The sequence below is a fragment of the Ailuropoda melanoleuca genome, chromosome 8, assembly GCF_002007445.2.
Source record: "Ailuropoda melanoleuca isolate Jingjing chromosome 8, ASM200744v2, whole genome shotgun sequence".
Classification (NCBI taxonomy): domain Eukaryota; kingdom Metazoa; phylum Chordata; class Mammalia; order Carnivora; family Ursidae; genus Ailuropoda; species Ailuropoda melanoleuca.
The window spans coordinates 65,074,672-65,095,325 of NC_048225.1; the positions used below are offsets into that span (position 1 = coordinate 65,074,672).

Consider the following 20,654-nt stretch of genomic DNA (forward strand, 5'->3'; position numbering starts at 1 on the left):
GGGCACGGCCCACTACATCCAGGCCCTATTACTTGAACGCTTCCTCCTGCCCTCACCATCCTAACTCTAAACATGAGGGCTTGTGACCTGGTCCTAACCCACGAGGACCTCTTTGACTTATTCAGAGAATTAAACTTTTTCGGAATCCTGGTGGTCTACTTTCCTCTTTTCGCTCAGCAGTTTCTCACTGAGCTTGGCAACAGGCCATTCTTCGAAGCCAAGCTAGGAGGCCCTCAAAGCCAGGGCAAGTGGTCCATGCTCTCATGGCTCAGGCACGGGCTTTGGACATCAGTGCTGCCCCCCAGATAATTCCAGTTCTTCTCTTGGTCACATGGTAGGACTCGATGGTCCCCAATCCCTTTAAGTTAGGTGAGCACATAACACTTGCTTGACCAATGAAATATGACCAGAAGAGGGGCATCTGGGGGGCTCAGTGGGTTAAGCATCTGCCTTCGGCTCAGGTCATGATCTCAGGGTTCTGGGATCGAGCTCCATGTCGGGCTCCCTGCTCAGTGAGGAGTCTGCTTTTCCCTCTGCCCTCTCCCGCCCCAGCTCGTGCTTTCTCTTCCTGTTTCTCAAATAAATGAATAAAATCTTAATAAATAAATAAATAACTGTGAGAAGAAGAGAAATGTGCCACTTCTTTGAGCTGAAGCTCTCCGTGCCAGTACGTGAATCCCTATCTTCTCGTTCTCTCTGCCGTAGTGACCAGCAACGCTCCAGAGAGTGGCTGCACTGTGGGCCTGGGTCGCAGAGTGAGGACCCAGCTGACCCAGACCAGGTGGGCAATATGAGCAAGAAATAAACCTTTGGTGTTCTAAACCACTGACTGTGGGCCTGTTTGTTACTGCAACAGAACCTCACCCATCCTGACCAATGCAAACCTGTGACTGAAAAAATTCTCTAGCTGCTGGGAACCGGCTTGCTGCTTGAAAGGAGGGAACGAGAAAACAGCAAGAGGGAGGGAAGTGGAGGGTCCACAGCAAACTATCTGCCATTCCGTAAAACTGCCTTGTCTATCACACTTTTGTGCCTGTGAGGGGGTCCTTCCACTCCAGAGATTCCCCTTTCTCTGCCTAGGTGAACGCCATCAAAATTCCATGCAAATAGTACCATCTCTGCGATTTCTCTTCCCGACAGCCCTGGATAGCATGGCAGCTGTCCCGTTTCCAGCAGGACCCTGGAGGGGGACCCTGGATGGACTTACCCTCCGCACGCACGTGCCCCCGGGAAGGCAGTGTACCATGCGGGTTACTGGGACAAGCTCGAGAACCCCAACCTTCGACCAGGGGCAATTTGCCTCTTGGGGCATGTCTGTCAACGCATGGAGACACTTCTGGTTGCTACAACCAGGGAGAGATACTGTTGAACATTCCACAGGGCACAGAGCGGTTCCCCCAAACCAAAAACTATCTGGCCCCAAATGTCAACAGTGCCAAATTTGAGAAACCCTGTGCTATAGTTAGAAGGCCTGGGTTCGTGTCCTGAGTCTCCTACTGCTGTGATTTTAGGCATGTCGCTTAACCCCTCATTCAATGCCTACCCGTGATAAACGCGTAAGAGACGTGAGCTGCTGCAATCTGCCTCCTCCCGAGCTAAGATTCCTGGAAGGCAGGAGCCACGCTTCCCTCACACACAGATCCCTACCTGTCAGCGTAACCTGGATACAGCCAGCACCCAATGCCTGTCCAGGGACTGTTCAAGTCAAGAGCTGACCCCTTCCTGAAAGCTACCCGGTTGCAAGTAGTGGATAAAACCTTCCTCCTAGTCCCCAAAAGACGACGTCTGTGCCTTTAGCAAAACCTCTGCTGGCTTTAGCGACAAATATTTCATTACTTCTAGTTCACTGCAAAGGACGAAGGCCATTAATGGTAACTCTCAGTTAACCAGAATATTTAAGAAATGAGACCGACACACACCATCCTGGAAAAATGCAGGTTCACGGGAAATAAATTTTATAACTGTGATGCTATCTGGAGAAGTGACTTGAAGCAAAATGAACGACCCCCCGAGAGCCATAACACATTTTATTTATTCAACCTCAAACCAAGCACAAATATCAAATTTTAATTCAAACCAGGAATGTAAAAAGCGTTTTTTTTCCTTCTTCTTCTTCCCTTAAGACTATCGAACAAGTTCAAACCAGAATGAAACCCAGCCTTTCAGAAATTACCAAACCAGAAAAAGATTCTGAACCAAACCATCATGTGACTCAGCTACCTCTTTGATCTTGGGCCCCATCGAATGACTGCTCTAATGTGCTGGAATGTTCTAGCAGGCCACAGAGACTGGGTGGAAAGCCTGTGATCCTCTACCTACATGAGACCATCTCCACTCCCCCCCCACACCCGTGCTCAGGGCCGCCTGTAAAAATCCTCTGCTCGCTTGTTCCCCTAAAATCCTCTAAGCCCACATAGAAAACAATTCCTTCTTTGTGACAGATTGTTTATACCAATTCACCGAAGGAGAGTTTGCAAATATCCTACTTCATTAGACCCTAAGTCACCCCAGCAAAGATGAAGGATGTGCATTTCACACACTGTGAAGCCCCAGGTCCTTCACGAGGCAGAAAAGCAAAGGTAAATTCATCCTTAAGCCGATGGCACCCCCCCCCCCCGCTTCCCCGTGGAGACGGAACCCTCTCACAGGCCCTCAAACTGGCAGCCACCCCGTTGACACTCAAGGCCACTTCCTGTGGCCCCTCCCAAGACGGGAGGCAAAAGGCAGAAAATCAGCAGCACTGCCCATCAGCCCACGATGAAGGGGTGCCATTTAGTGCTTCTAAGGAGCAAAAAGTACTTCGGTCACCACGCTTCGGAGAGATTTTAAAGGATACGCACACTTTTTCTTTTCTGTTTCATGAGCACAAAAAGGGAAGCATTTCTGGGACCTTCAGCATGACCATGTTGCAAAACTAAACCCCAAACGCAGGCCAAGCTGAAGAGACCCACGGGGAAGCTCGGAGGGGAGGCTGTGCCTTAGCTGAGGCCTCAGGGAGGCCAGGGAGGGAGGCCCAGCAGGTGCCAAGGAGACAGTGCACGCTTGTGTCTGCCTTTCTCTTTACTTCCAGGCCCAATGAGCAACAGACAACACAGCCCCAGTGAGTCACCTGGGGCGGGGGGATCCTGCAGCCACAGGGGCGGGGAGGTGATGGTGTGGGTGGGGGCCCCTCAGAGGGAAGGCTGCTGTGGGTCACCACGCTATTCTGGAGTCAGAGAAGGTGGGGGCAGGACAGGCCCCCAGTGGGCAACCATGCACCCTCCCTGGGGTGCAGAGAGGCGCAGCTCCCTCGACAGGGCGGGCGGGCGGGGGGGTGGTGACGAAGGCACCAGGCTTTTGACACCCTGCCTGTGTTTTGCAGCACCTCTGGGGAATCTTTTTTAAAGCCAGATCATCTCACCGAAGAGGATGCACCGATGGCAAATACACACACGAGAAGACGTTCAGCACCTTCAGCCATTGGGGAGAAACACGTTAAAACCGCAAGGAGATAGCCCCACGCAACTTCGGAGCGGCTAAAATACAAAAGCATGGCCACCCGCATGCTGGCACGGATGTGGGGAACCCAGATCGCTCGCACACTGCTGCTGGGAACGCACAGCAGCGCGGTCACTCTGGGAAACAGTCTGGCAGATTCTTAAAAAACTTAAGTATGTGAGTACCGTATGGCCCAGCAAGTGCACTCCTGGGCATGTATCCCAGAGAATGAATGCTTACGGCGGCACAAAACCCTGGACGCGCGTGTTCGTGGCAGCTTTGTTCTTAATGGCCAAGCGGTGCACACAGCACAGATGTCCCTTCCTAAAAGGGACAGCTTCACGAGAGTCTCAGATGAGTGTGGAGCAAGGCTAAGCAATCCCGCTTCCAACCAAGGGCTCCTGGAGGGCACGGTGCTCACCCCGCTGGGAACGGACTCGGCCGCTCACCGCCCCTCGGCACCACCTCTGTGCTCACAGAGGCCACCTTCCCATGGTGACACTGCGGTGCCCTGTGTAAGGTGGAACCGGACATCTTGAAGTTCACAACCCCAGACTCAGCTCTGCCCACCAGAGCCACGCAAAGCCGGTCTCTTCTCGCAGGTGAGAACCCAGGGACAGCTGTTCCCTTTCTGCTGCAAGGCTGGGCCTCCTGTCCTGTTCACCGGCCTCGTTGGAATAAACCTTCTCCCCTTGATCATCCCGTGTGTCCTGTTGAACTGAAGTCCGCAGGCAGGTAGCACCACGTGATGCCTTCAATTCCAGCTTCGGTGCCACTGGTATGTCCGAAACACACTCACAACAGGTGTTTACCTGTGTCACCTAGAAGGATCTGGAATGCCTGGGTGCCATCCCCTGCTCCTGTGTCAGGGGCTCGCGGCCCAGCTCTGCGGGCAGCAGCAAGGAGCTGTAACTTCTCTGCTTCCCTCCCCACTGGGCCTGGGACCTTCCAGGCAGCTCCAGAAACTCCCTTTTGCGGCTGTTCCATCAACTGAGTCTGTGTTTTTGTACAAAGGCCCATTCATTGAAAAGGAAAAGAATCCTCTCTTAGTTCACCTCTGAGAATAGAAAATTGATCTTGAACCAGGCCGAAGCATGACTCCAGGGCAACGATGTGAAGCCAATCCTCTCGCTCCGCCCCCCCAGACAGAAGATGTCCAGGGCACAAGCCCCCGAACGCCCTCAACCGTCCATCCCTAAGGCTTCTGCCCAGACCCCCTCTGTCTCCCTCCGCAGTCAACGCAGCCAGTCCCCGATCCCTCTCCAGCCTGGGGCCCAGAACAGAACCGAGCCCTCCCTGTGCACAGAGCACCACCCTTCTCTGACCTCCTGGTGACAGACCACAGGTGGCAGGGAGGAAGGGCTGGGGACCCAGCTCTGCCATTAACTGGCTGTGCTGAAGACGGCAACCTTGTGCATCTGATATCCCCACAGTCTGCTCGCCATGGGAGAAGGAAAATATAGACCTTGCAGAAGTTCAGTGAAGTCATTTATAGACCGTGCCTGGCACATAACAGCTATACCAGGAATCGTAGCTGCCCTTACTTTATTATTATATACTTTACTATTATTAATAGTAAAGACCGCTCAGCACTTTTAACCACGTGGTTAATTGATATTCAATTTTTAATAATGTCGTAACTCCCGGTAAGTTTCAAAAGAAGTACTGACGGGCCAGGTCCCCTCCATCCTGTCCTTCCTGTAGTTGATTTTTTTTTTTTTTAAGTATTCTCCACACCCAGCAAGGAGCCTGACGCGGGGCTTGAACTCCCGACCCTGAGATCAAGGTCTGAACGGAGATCCCGTCGGACGCTCTGCAGACGGAGCCACCGAGGTGCCCCCATGTAGCTGACTTTTTGAAACCTCCATTCAGGACTCACATTCTCTTTTAGGACACCTGGTCATGGGGTCACAGTGAACTGTTTCCTGACCTTCTTGAAATCCTCTTCCCCAAGTCAGTTCTGTGACCCCAAAGGCCAGGCAGGGACACTCAGGGCACTTCCCTCCGGGCTAACCTGCATAGACCCCAGGGCTCCCTGCGGGTGCAGCTCCTGCGCGAACCTCTCCTGCCTCCCCTCCCATCCCCGACCCAGGCCAGCAGCAGCAGAGGGGAAATCGAGGCCTGCAGGGGGCAGGAGGCGGCTCTCCCGAGGGACCAGCATCGTTTTTAATGTACAGTGTGACACCGCCAGGCAAACAGGGTCCCAGACGCGCTCCATATGGTTTCAGTCTGCAATGGAAATTAATTAGGGTGCTGTGTACATGTCCAGATCCGGGTGGTAAGGGAGCTACCGTCCAGCGCACTGCCATTCACACGGCCCCTGAGGTCAAGGCTGCCGCAGACTAACAAGCTCTTCTAGCAGTTTCGTTCCTCCCAGACGCCAGGCTCTGGATCCCTGCAAAGGGCAGGAGTCTGGGGCTCGGGGAAGATGTAAGCAGAAGAGGGGCCAGAGACACACCCGGAAGGGGGCCATGCCCCCCAAACGCCGCATAAAGGAGCTGACCTTTCAGTGCCCGGACACTCTGCCCAGAGGCCTCACGGCCATCTCGGCACACATGGAGGCTCATGGGACCAGCGGCAGGCAGGAAAGACGGGGACCCCAAGGGTCACCACAGCAGGCGGCCCGCCCACACTACAGCCGTGTGTGGATCTCCACACCCCGTACTCAGTGTGCTTAGGTGGGGTGCCCGAGACTGCACCCATGCCTGGCCGAGGAACGGCCTGTGCTCCTCTGGCGGGACCTGTCACACAGCCCCAGCTTCCCCCTCCCCCCAGAGCCCGCACAGGATCCCCCAGGCCTTGCCGGGGCTCCGATGTGAGCTGGTATGCTCGGGGTCCATCCACCAACCCAGCCCCGAGGAACAGTCTAGTAGGCTCCACACAGCTCCGTCGGGACAATGGCCAAGAGCAGCCGTGTGACTGGGGAGGTGCTGGGCAGGCTCGCCTCTGCTCCCAGTCGGAGGAGGTGGGGGTGGCGCAGTGCGGCCTGCCGAGACCCGCCAGCCTGGTCCTCAAGGCCTGAGTGGGGTCTGCAGTGAAAGAAAGAGCCCGGCGTAGTAAGCGTGTGCCCACCCTACCAGCAGAGAGGGCCCAGGAAGGCCAATGAAATCACTCTTGTTCAGAGCCCTCCCAGGCCCCAAGAGAGACCCCTATACAAAGCAGTGGTGTTCCTTATATACGAATAAGTATACTCAGTATACTCCGTTCTCTGCCTTGGGAGCTGCAGAGAGCAACCAGAGCAGTGAGGGGAGGAGAGAGAAGGGATGGAGCCTTCCACACTCCCCAACGCTGGGCCCTCTCCGCCTGGGTGACCCAGGCCAGTTCCCACCTCCGAAACAGAATAAGAAGAGACTGGTCCCTGGGGAGTAAGTAACCTGACACCCGGGGGAGCAGCTGAATACACTGGGTTGTTTTTTCCACTTCAAGTTCTGAGCCCCTGGTAACAAAGCCAGGCCTCTCCTGCAACAGAGAAACCTCTCTGGGGAAGCAAATGTCAATTTTGTCATCCTGCATGAGCTGTACTTGGGATGGGGACGCCCCCCCTCAGCGAAGGCGACCCCTACCCACGCCTGCCCTATGCCGGGTCTCACTTCATCTTCTCAACAAGCCAGGAGGGACAGCAGAGAAGGGAAGGGCAGACTCTGGGACAGAAGGAGCGTGTGAATTCGGGTCTGCAGGCTCTCCTGTGCCCTGCTTCTGGGCTCACCGGAGCAGCCCTCCCCACAACCTGAAGGGGGTACTGTCAGTCCCATCTTACAGACTGGCAGAAGGAGTCACACAGCTCACACTCAAACCCAGGACTGTGCACGGAAGCCACACCACGGCTCTCAGCACTCCAGGCTGCCCCAGGGCCCTTGCTTAGGCTCAGGCTCAGGCAACACTTACTGAACAGATGTCTGTCCCAAGCTTTCCTGAACACATTCCTCTGGTCAGTTGGGGTGGGGGTGGGCGGTCTCCCGAAGCCCCATTTTAGCTTTTGAGAGCACATTTCCACACACTGTCCACGCACTGCACCGATGTGCGTGGAGTTCAGTGCAGGGCGTTAAGGCTTGGGGAGGGGCGCAGGGGTCGAGTTCCTTCTTCCTTTCCAACCTCCTAGAGCCTTTGGATCCAGAACCGTCCCTTTGCTTGGCTGCTTCTAACCGATGTAGCAGCCTCTTCAGGGTGTCACCCAGACTCCCTTCCAGTGCCCAAATTCAGTCCCCCTTCATACGGCTGCACAACACGCAGGGGAGCCCCCCGTGTGTGTCACATGCCAATACCAACTCGATTTATTAGCTCCTCTTTAATGAACGTGCTTGTCTTCATGGCCCTATAACTAATTCTTGAGTTTCGCAGCTCTCAGGTACATCCGTTGGCGTCAGCTTTGCCTCCGAGGGCAGGTCCCCAGGGACGGGGAGAGCATCGATGGGGCCATTCTCTTCAGCACAGGTGTCTGCGGACAGAGCAGGGACGTGGCTGCCCGATGTCTGGGCAGCCGCTGCAACAAACGTCCACTTGTCAGTGTGGGCAGCTGGCTGCATGTGGAGGTTTCCAGATCTAGCCCAGGGCCCAGCCATACTCAGGAAATGCCCATTTTCCATCTGCTGAATGTCATGTCAGCTCGAGAAATTCAAGACTCTGTTGGATTCCTCCCTTTTGCTTTTCAGGACACGGAAGAGAAAACTACCGCGTGGTACTGGGAAAATTAATGCTCCCGGTTCAGTATCCTCAAACTCTAGATGGAATAGGGTTGCCTCGCAGTTATGCAGGAGCTCATGGCCCTGTGCCGGGAACACTGACCCCTGCCTTGCGGCCCCCTCCACGCCCACTCTGGCTTCTCGAACTTACATCACGTTTCCATCCCCACCTGCGCACGAGACAGCAAAGGCCAGGGCAGGAAGCTTCGTCCGCAGTCCACTCTGGTCGAGATGCTGGCACGGACAATTTCTGGGTCGGCGACACCGACGTGGGACAATCTTGCATGCATGCAGTGCCTGCCCTTGCCTGTCCTCCTTTGGAAAAACTTTCAAAAGCAGTGTCCTGGTGCTCATAACTAAAACTAGTTTAAGCAGGAAAGAATCACAGTCTCTCAAAATGATCTCACTTGAGACTTGCAAAGACTACATGAAGTAGGAAGGCTCTATAATATACCCATTTCACAGACGCAGATCCCAACAGCCCGAAGAGGGCAGGTGCGGATCTGAGAGGCACTGGCCCTTCTAGCACCCTGTACCCCGGGAGTGCACCCAGCAGAGTTTCCAGAGGAGGCCCCGCGCTGGCCACCTGCCGAATGACTCGGAATGAGCGAGATGCTCAATGTTAATGAGCGCTTTAATGCCGTGGCCACTGTGATGGTGGTCAGGAAGGTGGAAGAGGCTAAAATACCAACTATAAGGCATTCAAGACGTCTTAGACTACAGTACAACTACAGGGGCGCCTGGGGGGCTCAGTCGGTGAAGCGTCTGCCTTAGACTCAGGGCGTGATCCCGGGGTCCTGGGATCGAGTCCTGCATCGGGCTCCCTGTTCAGCAGGGAATCTGCTTCTCCCTCTGCCCCCCCCCCACTAGTGCGTGCTCTCTCCTCTCAAATAAATAAATAAAAATCTTAAAATAAAATAAAAAGCCAACTCTAAGGCATTCAAAATGCCCCCACATCAGCCATTTCTGTATCCATGAGGATTTTCCAATAGTTTCTCAGACCCCAACAGCGTCTAGTCAAGCCCCCAGCTCCGCCATGCAGCACGCACATGTCCCATCCTGAGCTAAGCATAAGCAACCTGGGTGTGAGGATCGGCCGTCCCAACAAAACGTCCTAGCCATTTCTTTCTTTCTTTCTTTCTTTTTTTTTTTTTTTTAAGATTTTATTTATTTATGTGACAGAGAGACAGCCAGTGAGAGAGGGAACACAGCAGGGGGAGTGGGAGAGGAAGAAGCAGGCTCCCAGCGGAGGAGCCTGATGTGGGGCTCGATCCCGGAACGCCGGGATCATGCCCTGAGCCAAAGGCAGACGCTTAACGACTGCGCGTCCTAGCCGTTTCTTAAGCTACCAGCTGCGGTTGGATTTTCCACTTGACATTGTTAAGAGATCAAACTGTCTATGTCATTATCATACACGGGCCTTTTCAGTTTCCTGCTGGCAGATTCAGGTTAGATAAGCATTACAGAGGTGAGACTCCCGAGTTCCTCTCCCTACCCCAACTGGGGCTGTCTCCCCATGGTGAAGAGGTACACTTAATTCGATCTGCTCCTCGGGGAGCTCATTTGTGAAAACACAACACAACAGCACACACCCATGCATAGCAGAGGATTAGACAAAGGCCAGCTCCCATGCAACTATGGAGAAAGCCTTTCACGGGAGGTCTTGCAGACTCACACACTTGACCACTCAGTCATCAACTGCCATAGAGAAGAAGAAAACAAATTGAGCTGAGCCTGGAAAGAATGTCAGTGAACTTGGAAAAGCACTTGCTGGAAACTGCCCGGGGGGTGCAGTGACCTCCCCCTGGAACTGCCCAGGCCCCACCAGCTGGCGGCCTACCCAGAGAGACTGCAGATGGAGCTGGGGGATGGCCGGCCACCCAACCCCTCCATCCCCTCCCTGCAGAGTAGGAAAGTGGGAAACACCGAATAGAAGGTATTACGTACGGCTTCTTCTTGAAAAACAGGACCATCGGTTTATTAGTTCTGATGAAAGTGGTGGGGGGGCGGTACAGCGGGCAGAGGACCCTTTAAAAAGGGTGAAGAAAGCAAACTGTTCTTGGGGCCCCCAAAGCCAAGGGCACAAGTCCCCCATCCCTGCTCTCGGATGCACTGAGACCAACTTTGCAAACGTGGGCCAAGGGAGAGCCCGTGGGAGGAGCTCCGTGGGGCCGCGGGTGGGGCCTTGCCCCAAGCTGGTAATACAGCTTATCACCTCTAAATTGGGCCACCCCTAATCTTAGTCACCAGGTCAACGGAAAGAATCTCCAGGCCTCTTCGAGACGCTGTACCATTTCATCTCCCCTTTCCGCCCGAACCACAAAAGTAAAATGTTACATGAGCAGGATAACAGGGAACTTCACCAGGGAGGCTCTTTTCTTGAGTCAAAAATTCACCACCAGCCCAGGCTGGGTGAGAAGTTTTCCGACTGATTCCGAGGCGGGGAGTCACAGCGTCGCTCCCCCCACCCCCCACCGAATTATACATAAAGATGAGTTGCAGAAGCCCTTTGTGCCTGCTCTCTGTCTGTAGCTGCTCCTTTCTGGTTCCTTGTAAAACTTAGCTGGTTTGGTGCAAAAGAGAAGTAAACATTTCAGGAAATAAAAAATGTGTAGTATTGACAAAGGCCTGGCGGAGGAACCTTCTCCTGACTGGCCTTCCCCGAAGTGATACCAAGTCAATGAAATGCCCAAGTAAAGCTCAACAGAGGGGAAAGATCCGATTTCTAACAGCTAATTCTTAATGGAATTGTCGAGAAACACGCCTGACCAGTTCGTCAAAAGCCTGGGTGGTGACTTATCACGAGTCACTCTTCATCAGAGAAGGCCTGCCTTCGCGTGAGAGCATCGGCGGGGTCTCCCCAGCAAACACACTGCGGCAGGTGCCCCCCAGGACCTCGCTCCTCACGGCCTGCGGTGCGCATGTCTGCAGCCGAGCTATTCCAGGTCTCCCCTGGATCCGCAGCCCTAACGGACTCCCATACCTGAGACTGAACGAAGGGAAGCCACTCTAGGGACCAGACACAGAAGGGGTGGCCAGCCTTGTTCCCGATGTCCCACCATGCCCACTGCTGGTGATGGATTCTCAGCTGGCCTGGGAATCCAAGTCTTTGAGAAATTCACTGCTCTCCAGCCTCTTTGGCTGGGGGAGCATCATTTCCCAGGATTGTGCTGGGATGCAAGTGGAAACTAACCCAAACCCGAGGACTGCTACAGAGCAGGTTTTCCAGGCAGACATGGCCTTGCCAGTGCTCAGAATGTCTCCCAAGCCCACCTTGACTAACACCTGCTGAACCTCTCCCGCGTGCCAGGTGTGGTGCTGGGCGCTTGGACTCGATGCTCAGCGATCCGTGAGGGCACGCCTGCTCTCTCCACCTCCCGCGGGGCCTGCAGGCCGGGCGCAGACTGGGACGGTCGGGCACCCTCACCCCCGCGCCAGTGAGGTCACAGGAGGAAGCAGTGAGCTCGCCTTCATCATTCTTTTTCCCCTTTCTTTGTTCTCCACCTTCTAGATGGTTCGATATTTCCTTCATGGGTAGATAATGCAGCGGAGATACAGTCGCTCCTCTATTCATCCATCCCTCCCTCCCCTTAAGAAACCTTTTGGAAACATTCGCTGTGTGTAAAGCCAAGGAGGCTGGGGGGGGGGGAAGGTAAGGAGCTTATCCACTAATCAAGTTTTTTAAGTGAAGAGAAGAATTGTAAACGTGGGTCTTGTCACTGTACTGAACTTTCTCTGGCTTTGCCTTCCTCGTCTGTAGAATGTGGGGATCGGAGGAAATGAGCGTTAGAGCCTGTCCCAGACCCAGCTTTGTATTATGCTAACGACACATACTATAGAAAAATTCTTGTTATTTTTTAACACCAAGAACAGATGCTCAACTTCCTAATGCGATCGCAGACATGGCATGGTGTCTTTCAGCCAAGGAGACCTGAATTGTCTTTATTTTTTTTAAAGATTTTATTTATTTATTTGAGAGAAAGAGAGAGAGCACAATCGGGGAGGAGAAGCAGAGGGAGGAGAAGCAGGCTCCCCACTGAGCAGGGAGCCCGATGCGGGGCTCGACCCCAGGACCCTGGGATCATGACCTGAGCCGAAGGCAGACGCTTCACGGAGGGAGCCACCCAGGAGCCCCTACCTGAATTGTCTTTAAAATAATAGTTCACTCCTGGAAAAGTGCATGACCGGAGTCTGGGAGGACCGCAGTGGGACTCAAGGTTGGTGTCAGAACTATAGCAAGTCCCGTGTGACTGGAGGGTCCTGGGACTGGGATGGCGAGTTCTTCTAGACGTCCGCAGGGACAGCTACAACGCCAGGTGCTCCCGCTCCGTGTGCGGAGACCACCGATCACGCCCATGACCTTGACTCATAAGTCAATAGTACCCCGTCCTAGGAGCGGCGTGCATAGCCAGAGGGGAGAACTGGACATAAAAAAATCCCAAACATCCAGATGTTCACATGGCAGTTGGCACTCTACATGGTTTTCACTGTATGAAAGAATTCACATATGGGTTGGGTTTGATTTCCTAAACAGTATGTTCTCCGGTTCGTGAAAAATACATCTTTCCCCGGGCCCATTTCTACCTGGTCAGGAAAAAAAAATCCCTGCAAGGCACACTCCGTCCCAGGTTTGAGGGTGTGCACAACCCGCAGTGTCCAGGCAAAACCAGAGACCCTTCCACCCCGAAGGTGTGACCACAGCACGGGCTAGGAGTTTCTGAGTTAGTTCTGAAGCAATTTCCCGCGGATGACCGGAAGTCTACACAGTTTCTTTTCTACCAAGATATGAAACTCTTTCCATTAAATACTTGACGATTCTGCCTTTAGCTAACCATGCTGACACCTGCCAAAATAAAATAAGCCTCAGCAATCTTATCGATACCCCCAGGAGTATAAATAAACCACACAGAACTAATCTAATCTGTGACTACAGTCGACGGGTACTTGCCAACAAATCAGAGAGGCGACTTCAACGCTTATAAACAAAAGTCCTAAAAGCGATTGATGAAATACCTGAAATGCATCTCTCTAAAACCAGTGCCCGCCCGTTTCGTTTTATACATTTTTCTTGTAAAACATGAAGGCCAGTTAAACCCTGAGCTGCATTTCTGCAACGCCTCTGCATTCATCTCTCCTTTTCTTTACACCGCCCCCCCGCTTTGACAAAACAGTCGTCCCGCGCAGGAGAGTTTGCAAACTGAAATACAACAGAGAGCAGAGGCATCTTTCACTGTTCAGGTTCATGTCTGGCATCCAATCACAGCTGCCTCTAATAACAGTCTAATTATTAATGAGAATCTCGGCCGTGGCAGCGAGGATTTAGGCCGCTTTTGCCATGTGATATGACAAAGAACCAGTCTTCCGAAAAAGCGAGGCAGATCGAAGAATGGGTCGTAAGTGAAAGCACAAAATGAAATGTGCCCAGTTTGGGCCTCAGTGTCCGAGGGCCACACGTTCAGACACCCGGACGCGTACTTCACAGACGCCGGGTTTTACTTCCAAAGTCTAGAATTATACAGCCACAGAGCCAGCACTAGACAGACCTCCAGGAGATCACCTTCACGCAATATGCACATTTTAAAAGGAGGAAACTGAGCCACAGAGGTCGTCCTTGGGTCTCTTTGCCTCCCGAGCCTTCGATAGTCTCATCCAGAAAAGAATTTTCTATGTAAAGGTTCGCACCATTACGTTCATTTTTTGGTAAGTACCCCTCTAAGGCTTTTACATTTTAATTTGGTTTACCTAAAATAAAAGTGTTACATTTTTCAAAACCACATAAAACCATTTTAACTTTTTTTTTTTTTAATTCTTTTTAAGTAGGCTGCACACCCAACGTCGGGCTCGAATTCATGACCCTGAGGTCAAGAGTCACATGCTCGACCGACTGAGCCAGCCAGGCGCCCCCACATAAAACCATTTCAAACTGTTTGAATTTTGTACTGCATGTATGAGTTAGTTTTTCACACACATACACACACATACCAAAACAAAGGAAGACAGAACTAGTCAATATTTTTTTAAAAAGCAAAGGGAACAAAATTCCAAGGGCCCCTAAAAAACAGTAAGCACCAAGAAGGCAAGAATTTCGTATGATACTCCTTTATGGCTCCCCCGGGTAACTAGGCCAGCGTTTTGTTTTATTGTCTGTACACATAATTGATAATACAATTTTGGAATAAATCAATAAGATCTACTTTTTAAAGTAAGATGCACGCATAGTTTAACATACCCTTTAAGCCTCGTGTTTCCACGGCCCACATACTTTTAATGGAACAATAGAGGGAAGGGAAAAGTGCTGCTGGGATTTTTAGTTGTCTTAAAGAATGACCAGCAAGAACACCATCTTGCTCAAGGGCAATTCGCTTCTGTTTAGACCACAGAGAACAGTCAGTGTGAATGTGCCTGAGTTTAAGCCCTGCACACATGGCATGCAACACAATGTCGGGGTCTGGGCCTTTATAAACAGACAGGTGCGAAGCTTGGGGCACTCTAGTTCAGAGCTAGGCCTCTGAAGGCTCACCCAGAGCAGAAAGCCAGGGGGCAGGGTGCACGCATCTGAGGCTATCTGCACAGCTCCTGCCCATGGACGCAAAGGAGGAGACCAGCCTTCCGACCACATTCCCTTCCAGCAAAAAGGCCACGGCTAATTTGCATCATCTAAACGGCAAAGTGATTTTCAGAGTGCGCTCCGAGCAACTTGCTTTTCACTGTTTTTAACCACAGGGAGGGCTTCTGGATTCTGGTACACGGGCCGCGGGGCTTCCGCCAGCGATGAGCAGCAGGGGGACCCAACAGCCGGAGAGCGAGCAATGCAGCCAGCTTCAGGCTTCCCTCGGCTGTCGCCTCTGCCCGCACAGCATCGCCCACCGTCACTCCTCCGCAGAAGGAAAGAATGAGCTGCACAAGGCATGAAAGGCTTAACTCCGGGGAAAGGCAGGACAGCAAAAAAAAAATTCTCAGTGTGGGGCTGAGGGCCAGGAGTTGGTTGAGTGGAAGGCTGACCGTGTAATTTCAGACCTGTGGGCGTGAGTGGGTGTGTGAGCACGTGTGAGGGTGAGTGTGTGTGAGGGTATCTGTGAGCATTGTGAGGGTGAATGTGTGTGTGTGTGTGTGAGGTGAGTGTGTATGAATGTGAGCCCTTGAGTGCACTGAGTGCAAACACAGAAGGGTGAACAAATGAGTGTGATCACGTGTGAGCATAAACGCTCAAGTGTTTGAGCGCATGAGCACGTGACCGTGTGCATGAGGACATGAAGCTTGTGAGCACATATGCGTGAGCATGAACATGTGAAGGCAAGGGTGAACGTATGTGAGTGTGAGCGTGTGTGAGTGTGAACAGGTGAGTGTGAACATGTGTGAGCATGAGCACGTGTGAGCGTGAACGCGAGTGTGTGAGCGTGAACGAGTGAGCAAACATGAGCGTGAGAGTGCACGTGTGAGTGTAAACGCATGAGCGTGTGAGTGTGACCATGTGTGAGTGTGTGTGCACGCGCAGCGCAGCCCCCGCACACGGAAGCAGCAGGGTCCGGGAAGAGCAGGGCAGCCGCCCGCTGCTCCATCCGACGCCCCGCGGGTTTAGCCCACAGAGCGCTGAAGAGCCCAGCCGCTGGCCAGTCAATCAAGACGTCTGGCCGTCTGTAGACTAATATCACCAACAGGTAATCAAGGGATTTTTGACCCAACGAGCAGATGTTTTGGTGTCACAGATAAGGCTCCACCATAACATTCTGTACAAGAAACAGAAAGCTTAGCTTATCATGCAAGCGCTCAACCAACAGCTGAAAAGTCCCTAGGATCCCATAATTTCCAGTTGGTTACCCAGCCCTCCCCCCCACGCGCTCCCCCCTCGGCCTCACGTGACTCAGAGTGAAGCTGGCAGGGGATTTTTCCCTGGCTCTACCCTGCGGGTGTCTGAAAACCTGTGTAAAGGTGGGAGGGAGGCTGGACAACAGGAAGGCCTCATTTCTTTTTTTATTTTTATTTATTTTTAAACGTGGGGCTTGAACTCAGGACCCTGATATCAAGACCTGAGCTGAGATCCAGAGCCGCAGGCTTCAGGGGCTTAGCCCCCCAGGCGCCCTGCAGGCGTCATTTCTACCTGCGGACCTGTTAGCTCACAGAACAGTACTCAACCATCTGGCCTCTAAGTTGGCATCCCTCTGGCAAATGGAAAAAAAAAAATTAGCACCTGTCATTGATCTCCCCTTTAACTGACTTCCAGACAACAGCCCTTTTCAAAGGTTGGGACACAGAAGCGGTTTTGAGAGACAGCCAACAGGAGCTGCTAATCCGCCACTAGAAAGGCCGAATGGAAAGCTGGAGAGCAAGTCAAAGCGACTTGGGCTGTGCCAACGACGCGTCAGGGTTTTAAAAGCAAACGGGGAGAGTGGAACCGAGGACCATCCTCTCCACTAGGCCTGTAATTGTGGGCATGACGGCAGAGAAATATGAGCCATGCCTGCATCAAGAAGACTGTCCGTTCCTTCCCAGGTGTGCCATTCCTCCCCCCCAAGCTGGTTTGCCTTTGCCCCAAGCCCAGTCCTGCCACAAAACGCCAGGGTGATCGGGGTGAAATTTTGCATACACATTTGCCTCCCCATCATCAGCCAAAAGCAAAGGTTCGTGAAAAGGAATGCCTGGTCCTCAGAAATTCAGACTGATTACTTAAGTGGGAGTCCGAGAGGGATGTGCTTTGAGGTGCAAAGTACCTTCGAGACGGATACAAAGTAGAAATATGAAGTTCTGAGCGGCTTTGGTTGGAGTTGCTGCGGTTTGATGAATAATATTTGATACTCAAGAAGTTGAAAGGCTCCCTGCTACAATAAAATGCAGACTTTCCCCCAGCGTAGCACCAGAACCCCTCCCCTTGCACGCTGAACTAGGAAATTCCCCATACTCTGGAAAAGTAAGAGAAAGTCCAGACCTTTTCAGAAGTGCTAGCTTCAACTCTCAACGTCTTCTGTAAGACACTGATCCTCCTAAGAGTGAAAACAGCCTGGGACTGAGATTAACTGTGTAAAAGAAATAAACTCCTGTCTACTGCCGTGGGCAGAACAAGATGTCAGGATGATGAATCAAAACAAACACACTTCAGGGGTGCCTGGGTGGCTCAGGTGCTTAAGCATCTGCCTTTGGCTCAGGTCATGATCTCGGGGTCCTGGGATCAAGTCCGTGTTGGGCTCCCTGCTGGGGGGGGGAGTCTGCTTCTCCTTTTCCCTCTGCTCCTCCCCCCTTCTCGTGCTCTCTCTCTCTCAAATAAATAAATAAATAAATGTCTTAAACCAAATGCACTTGGAAATATACCTGAAATGTACCTACACCAGCCCAAAAGCATATGCATTAGAAGCTCTCTACCCTAGAGGTATCACCCAGTGCCTAGCTCAGCCAATACAACCGAATATAACATTCTGCTATCTTTAAAAATCGTCTGCGTAGCTCAAAGCATGGTTTTTGTTTAAATTCACACATCAAACTGTATCTAAGTTACACAGATCTCACCAATATTGCGCTGTGCTGACTTGACCACCTGGGCTAGGTGGCTCTTCACCCAGGACCCCGCCCAAGCACAGCCCCGGGGGGTTTCGCAGCCCAGTCATAGAATCACAAGGCTCATTTTCCTGGCCTATGAGTAAAGTCAAGGTAATACCATGACCTTGTCAGTCTTCCTCCGCCCAAAGGTATCACAGCATTAAGTGTTTCTCCTGATCAGACAAAAGTTACACTCAGCGGCTCTGTTCATTATCTTCAGGGATTCATCAGGGAGTTTCTGGTAACACTCCTGAATACTGTCTCCCCGAGAAGCGAGCGGTGACCTGCCAGCAAGGTACCTTAAATACCATTTTTTAAGATGTACGTGGAAGTAGCAAGCGAAGTGACTGGATTCACTGTCCGAGCTACGGAGTGCATGACCAGTGCCCAGCCACCTCCCCAGCAAACACCTGGAGAGGATCTTAAGCTGTGACTGCGCCAGGGCCCTGATGGGAGTCCTCGTGACTCAGTAGAAAGTAAGAACAACAGGGGTGTGCAAACGAGTTGAAGGAAAATCTCAGAATGAGACTTACCACTCTGGGCTTCTGCTGGTCCAGGGTGTGCAGGAAGGCGGAGTTGGGGTCCAAGCAGCGCTCAGGGTCACTGGAGATGTCCTCCTCCGAGTCTTCATAGGAGGAGGAGAAGCCCGTGGAGGAGGCCGATGAAGAAGACAGTTTCCTCAGGGGCAGGCTACCCCGAGGGCTTCCCTGTGCCTCCTCCAAGGTCCCGTCTTCCTGGGCACCCATGTCTGTGATGATGACCGCCGGTATACTGCTGGGGCTGCAGGCCTCTCTTGGGGAAGGCTTGTCCTTCTGATCTGGGGAGAGCAGCTCCAGGCTGGGGTGGGAGGCTCTGTCCTGCCGGGGGCTTCCCAAAGTGCCTTCCGACTGTACCCCTGTGCCACACGTCCAGGCCAGTTGGGCTGCCTCCATGGGGCCCAGCCAAGCCCTGGAGCTCCCAGGCTGCACCTCCAGCCTGTCCCCAGGGAGGCAAGGAGGTTCTTTCAGATCTTTCGAGGCTTCCCAGGAGGGCAAAAGCTCCAGCATTCTGCCAGAGGGAATTCCTGCTTCCACCTCCCGGCTCCCTGGCTGTGCGGAGCAGCTGCCCCCAAGCAAGCCCCGCGTCGACTTGGGAGACCCTTCATCCACTCCCCTGGAGCGCTGCAGAAGCTCCCCGACCACTGGGACCCCACACTGGGTCACCTTGAGGCCTACTGAGCCCAGGTCTGGGGGTGGCTTGACCCTGCTCAGAGCCTCAGAACATTCCGAGCTTTGCACATTCACAGTCTTGTCTTCTGGTCTTCTGGCTCCAGGCGCCCAGGGGCCCCGCTCGCCATCCAGCAGATCTCCTTTCCCCACCTTCCCTGGGGGCTCTCCGCTGCTGGGCCTGCCCCTCTCTGGGGCCGGGCTTGTCTCGATGCCCAGAGGCTGCCCCTGGCTCTGCACCAGGGACTCCTGGGGGTGCACACTCCCTAGCTCTCGGGCCTGCTCAGGCTGCTCAATGAGGCCAGTGTCGTGCGGATGGTGTGGCCCACTGGATGTGGCTCTCGCTGTCCCCTCTGCTGCCATCCCTAAGTTCACATGGACCAGCCCCAATGGGGGAGCTTGGCAGCTGCGTGTTCCCAAAAGTGGAGAGACCCTCTTGTCAATTTCCAAAGTTCTGGGTGAGCCACAGTGGGGTCTGGCCGGGGTCCCCTTCTCCATTCTTGCAGAAGCTGCTGTGCTCTGAGCCCCTGGTCCTGACCGGGCGGCCGGGCTGGGGAAAGGTGCCACCCCCTCGTCGCCCTCTGAGAGGCACAGGCCCAGCGCCCTTCCTCTCCCACCGGAGGAGCCGGTCTCTGCAGTCTCTGGACATTGCTCCCCCCACGACTTTGTCCTCCGTTCCTCGCTCTGAGCCAGGGCCCTCCCTGGGGGCTGACTGCTGCTGCGGAGGGGGCAGGGAGAGGGCGAGCGAGCCCTGCCCAGACGCGGGCTGCGGGGCGCTTGGACCGCGGAGCTCTGCGCCTGGATGTGCGCCTCGAACATGCCCACTTTCTGGTTCACCTGCACATTCTGCAACTCGCGCTGCAGGATTCGCAGCTTCCTCTGGGCCTCCTCCGGCCCCGGAGGGGAGAGGGAACCGGCGGTCACCACCTGCTGCCCGTCCCCTCGCGGACGGCCCGCCCAACTCGGGCTGCCCACGCTGCTGCCGCTGCCACTGCTCAGCCTGCGCCGGCCGCTCCGCCAGCCCCCGGGGCTCCCGGGCTCCTCGGGTGACAACGACTCGGCGGGGGGGAAGAGGAAAGAGGCGCCTCTCCCGGGGCTGAAAACGCTGCCGGGGCTCAGCACGGCCCTCCCCGGCGGCGGGGGCGTCTCGCTGCTGCTGGGCCGGGGGCCGCCGCTCTTCACCTGCTCGGCGCTATTCATGATCACCAGGCTGTTGAGTGCATAGCAGTACACAGCCATAGTACTGGGTCCGCCGCGCTGCCCGCCGCCGCGGCTCCTGAGCGGGCTCCGCCGCCGGCGCCTCCTCCTCTCTCGGCTCCCGGCTCAGCCCCGGAGGCCCGGCGGCCGCGGCTGGGCGCGCCGAGGCGGAGTGGGGGTGGGGACGGCCGGCCCCCCGGAAGCCCGGTCTGTTGGGGGTCCGGTGCCATTGGACGTCTCAGCCACCGGGAGTGCGCGGCTCGGCGCGGACACGAGCCCGGCTGTGGGTGTGCGTTTCCCGAGTGCTCTCCCACCCCACACCCCAGGGTGTGATGCGCTTGGAGGTCCCTGCAAAGTCCACATTCTAAGATTCCTCCCCAGGCCACGCGGACGGGAGGGGGCCCACGTACGGCCACTTGGTTCGTAAGTGTGCTGCGTGCGGGCGCAGCTGACTCGGATCTCTCCGAGGGTGCGGACACCCCATCCACCGTCTGCGGGTCTCCTCGGGCCGGGCAAACCCTGCTCTAAGCCGGAGGAAGGGAAGCCCGCCCCTGGGCCGCAGCATCTG

The 20,654-nt window shown here is 54.2% G+C and overlaps 1 protein-coding gene across 1 annotated transcript in view; it reads right to left on the bottom strand.

Moving 5' to 3' along the window:
* The window catches only part of ITPKB (inositol-trisphosphate 3-kinase B), a 90,412-nt gene extending 70,284 nt beyond the window's left edge, over positions 1–20,128 (bottom strand). The window contains exon 1 of the mRNA XM_034666610.1: positions 18,218–20,128. Within this exon, the coding sequence (XP_034522501.1) occupies positions 18,218–20,128 (1,911 nt within the window). The remainder of the gene's footprint in view (positions 1–18,217) is intronic.
* Positions 20,129–20,654: the final 526 nt, after the last annotated feature.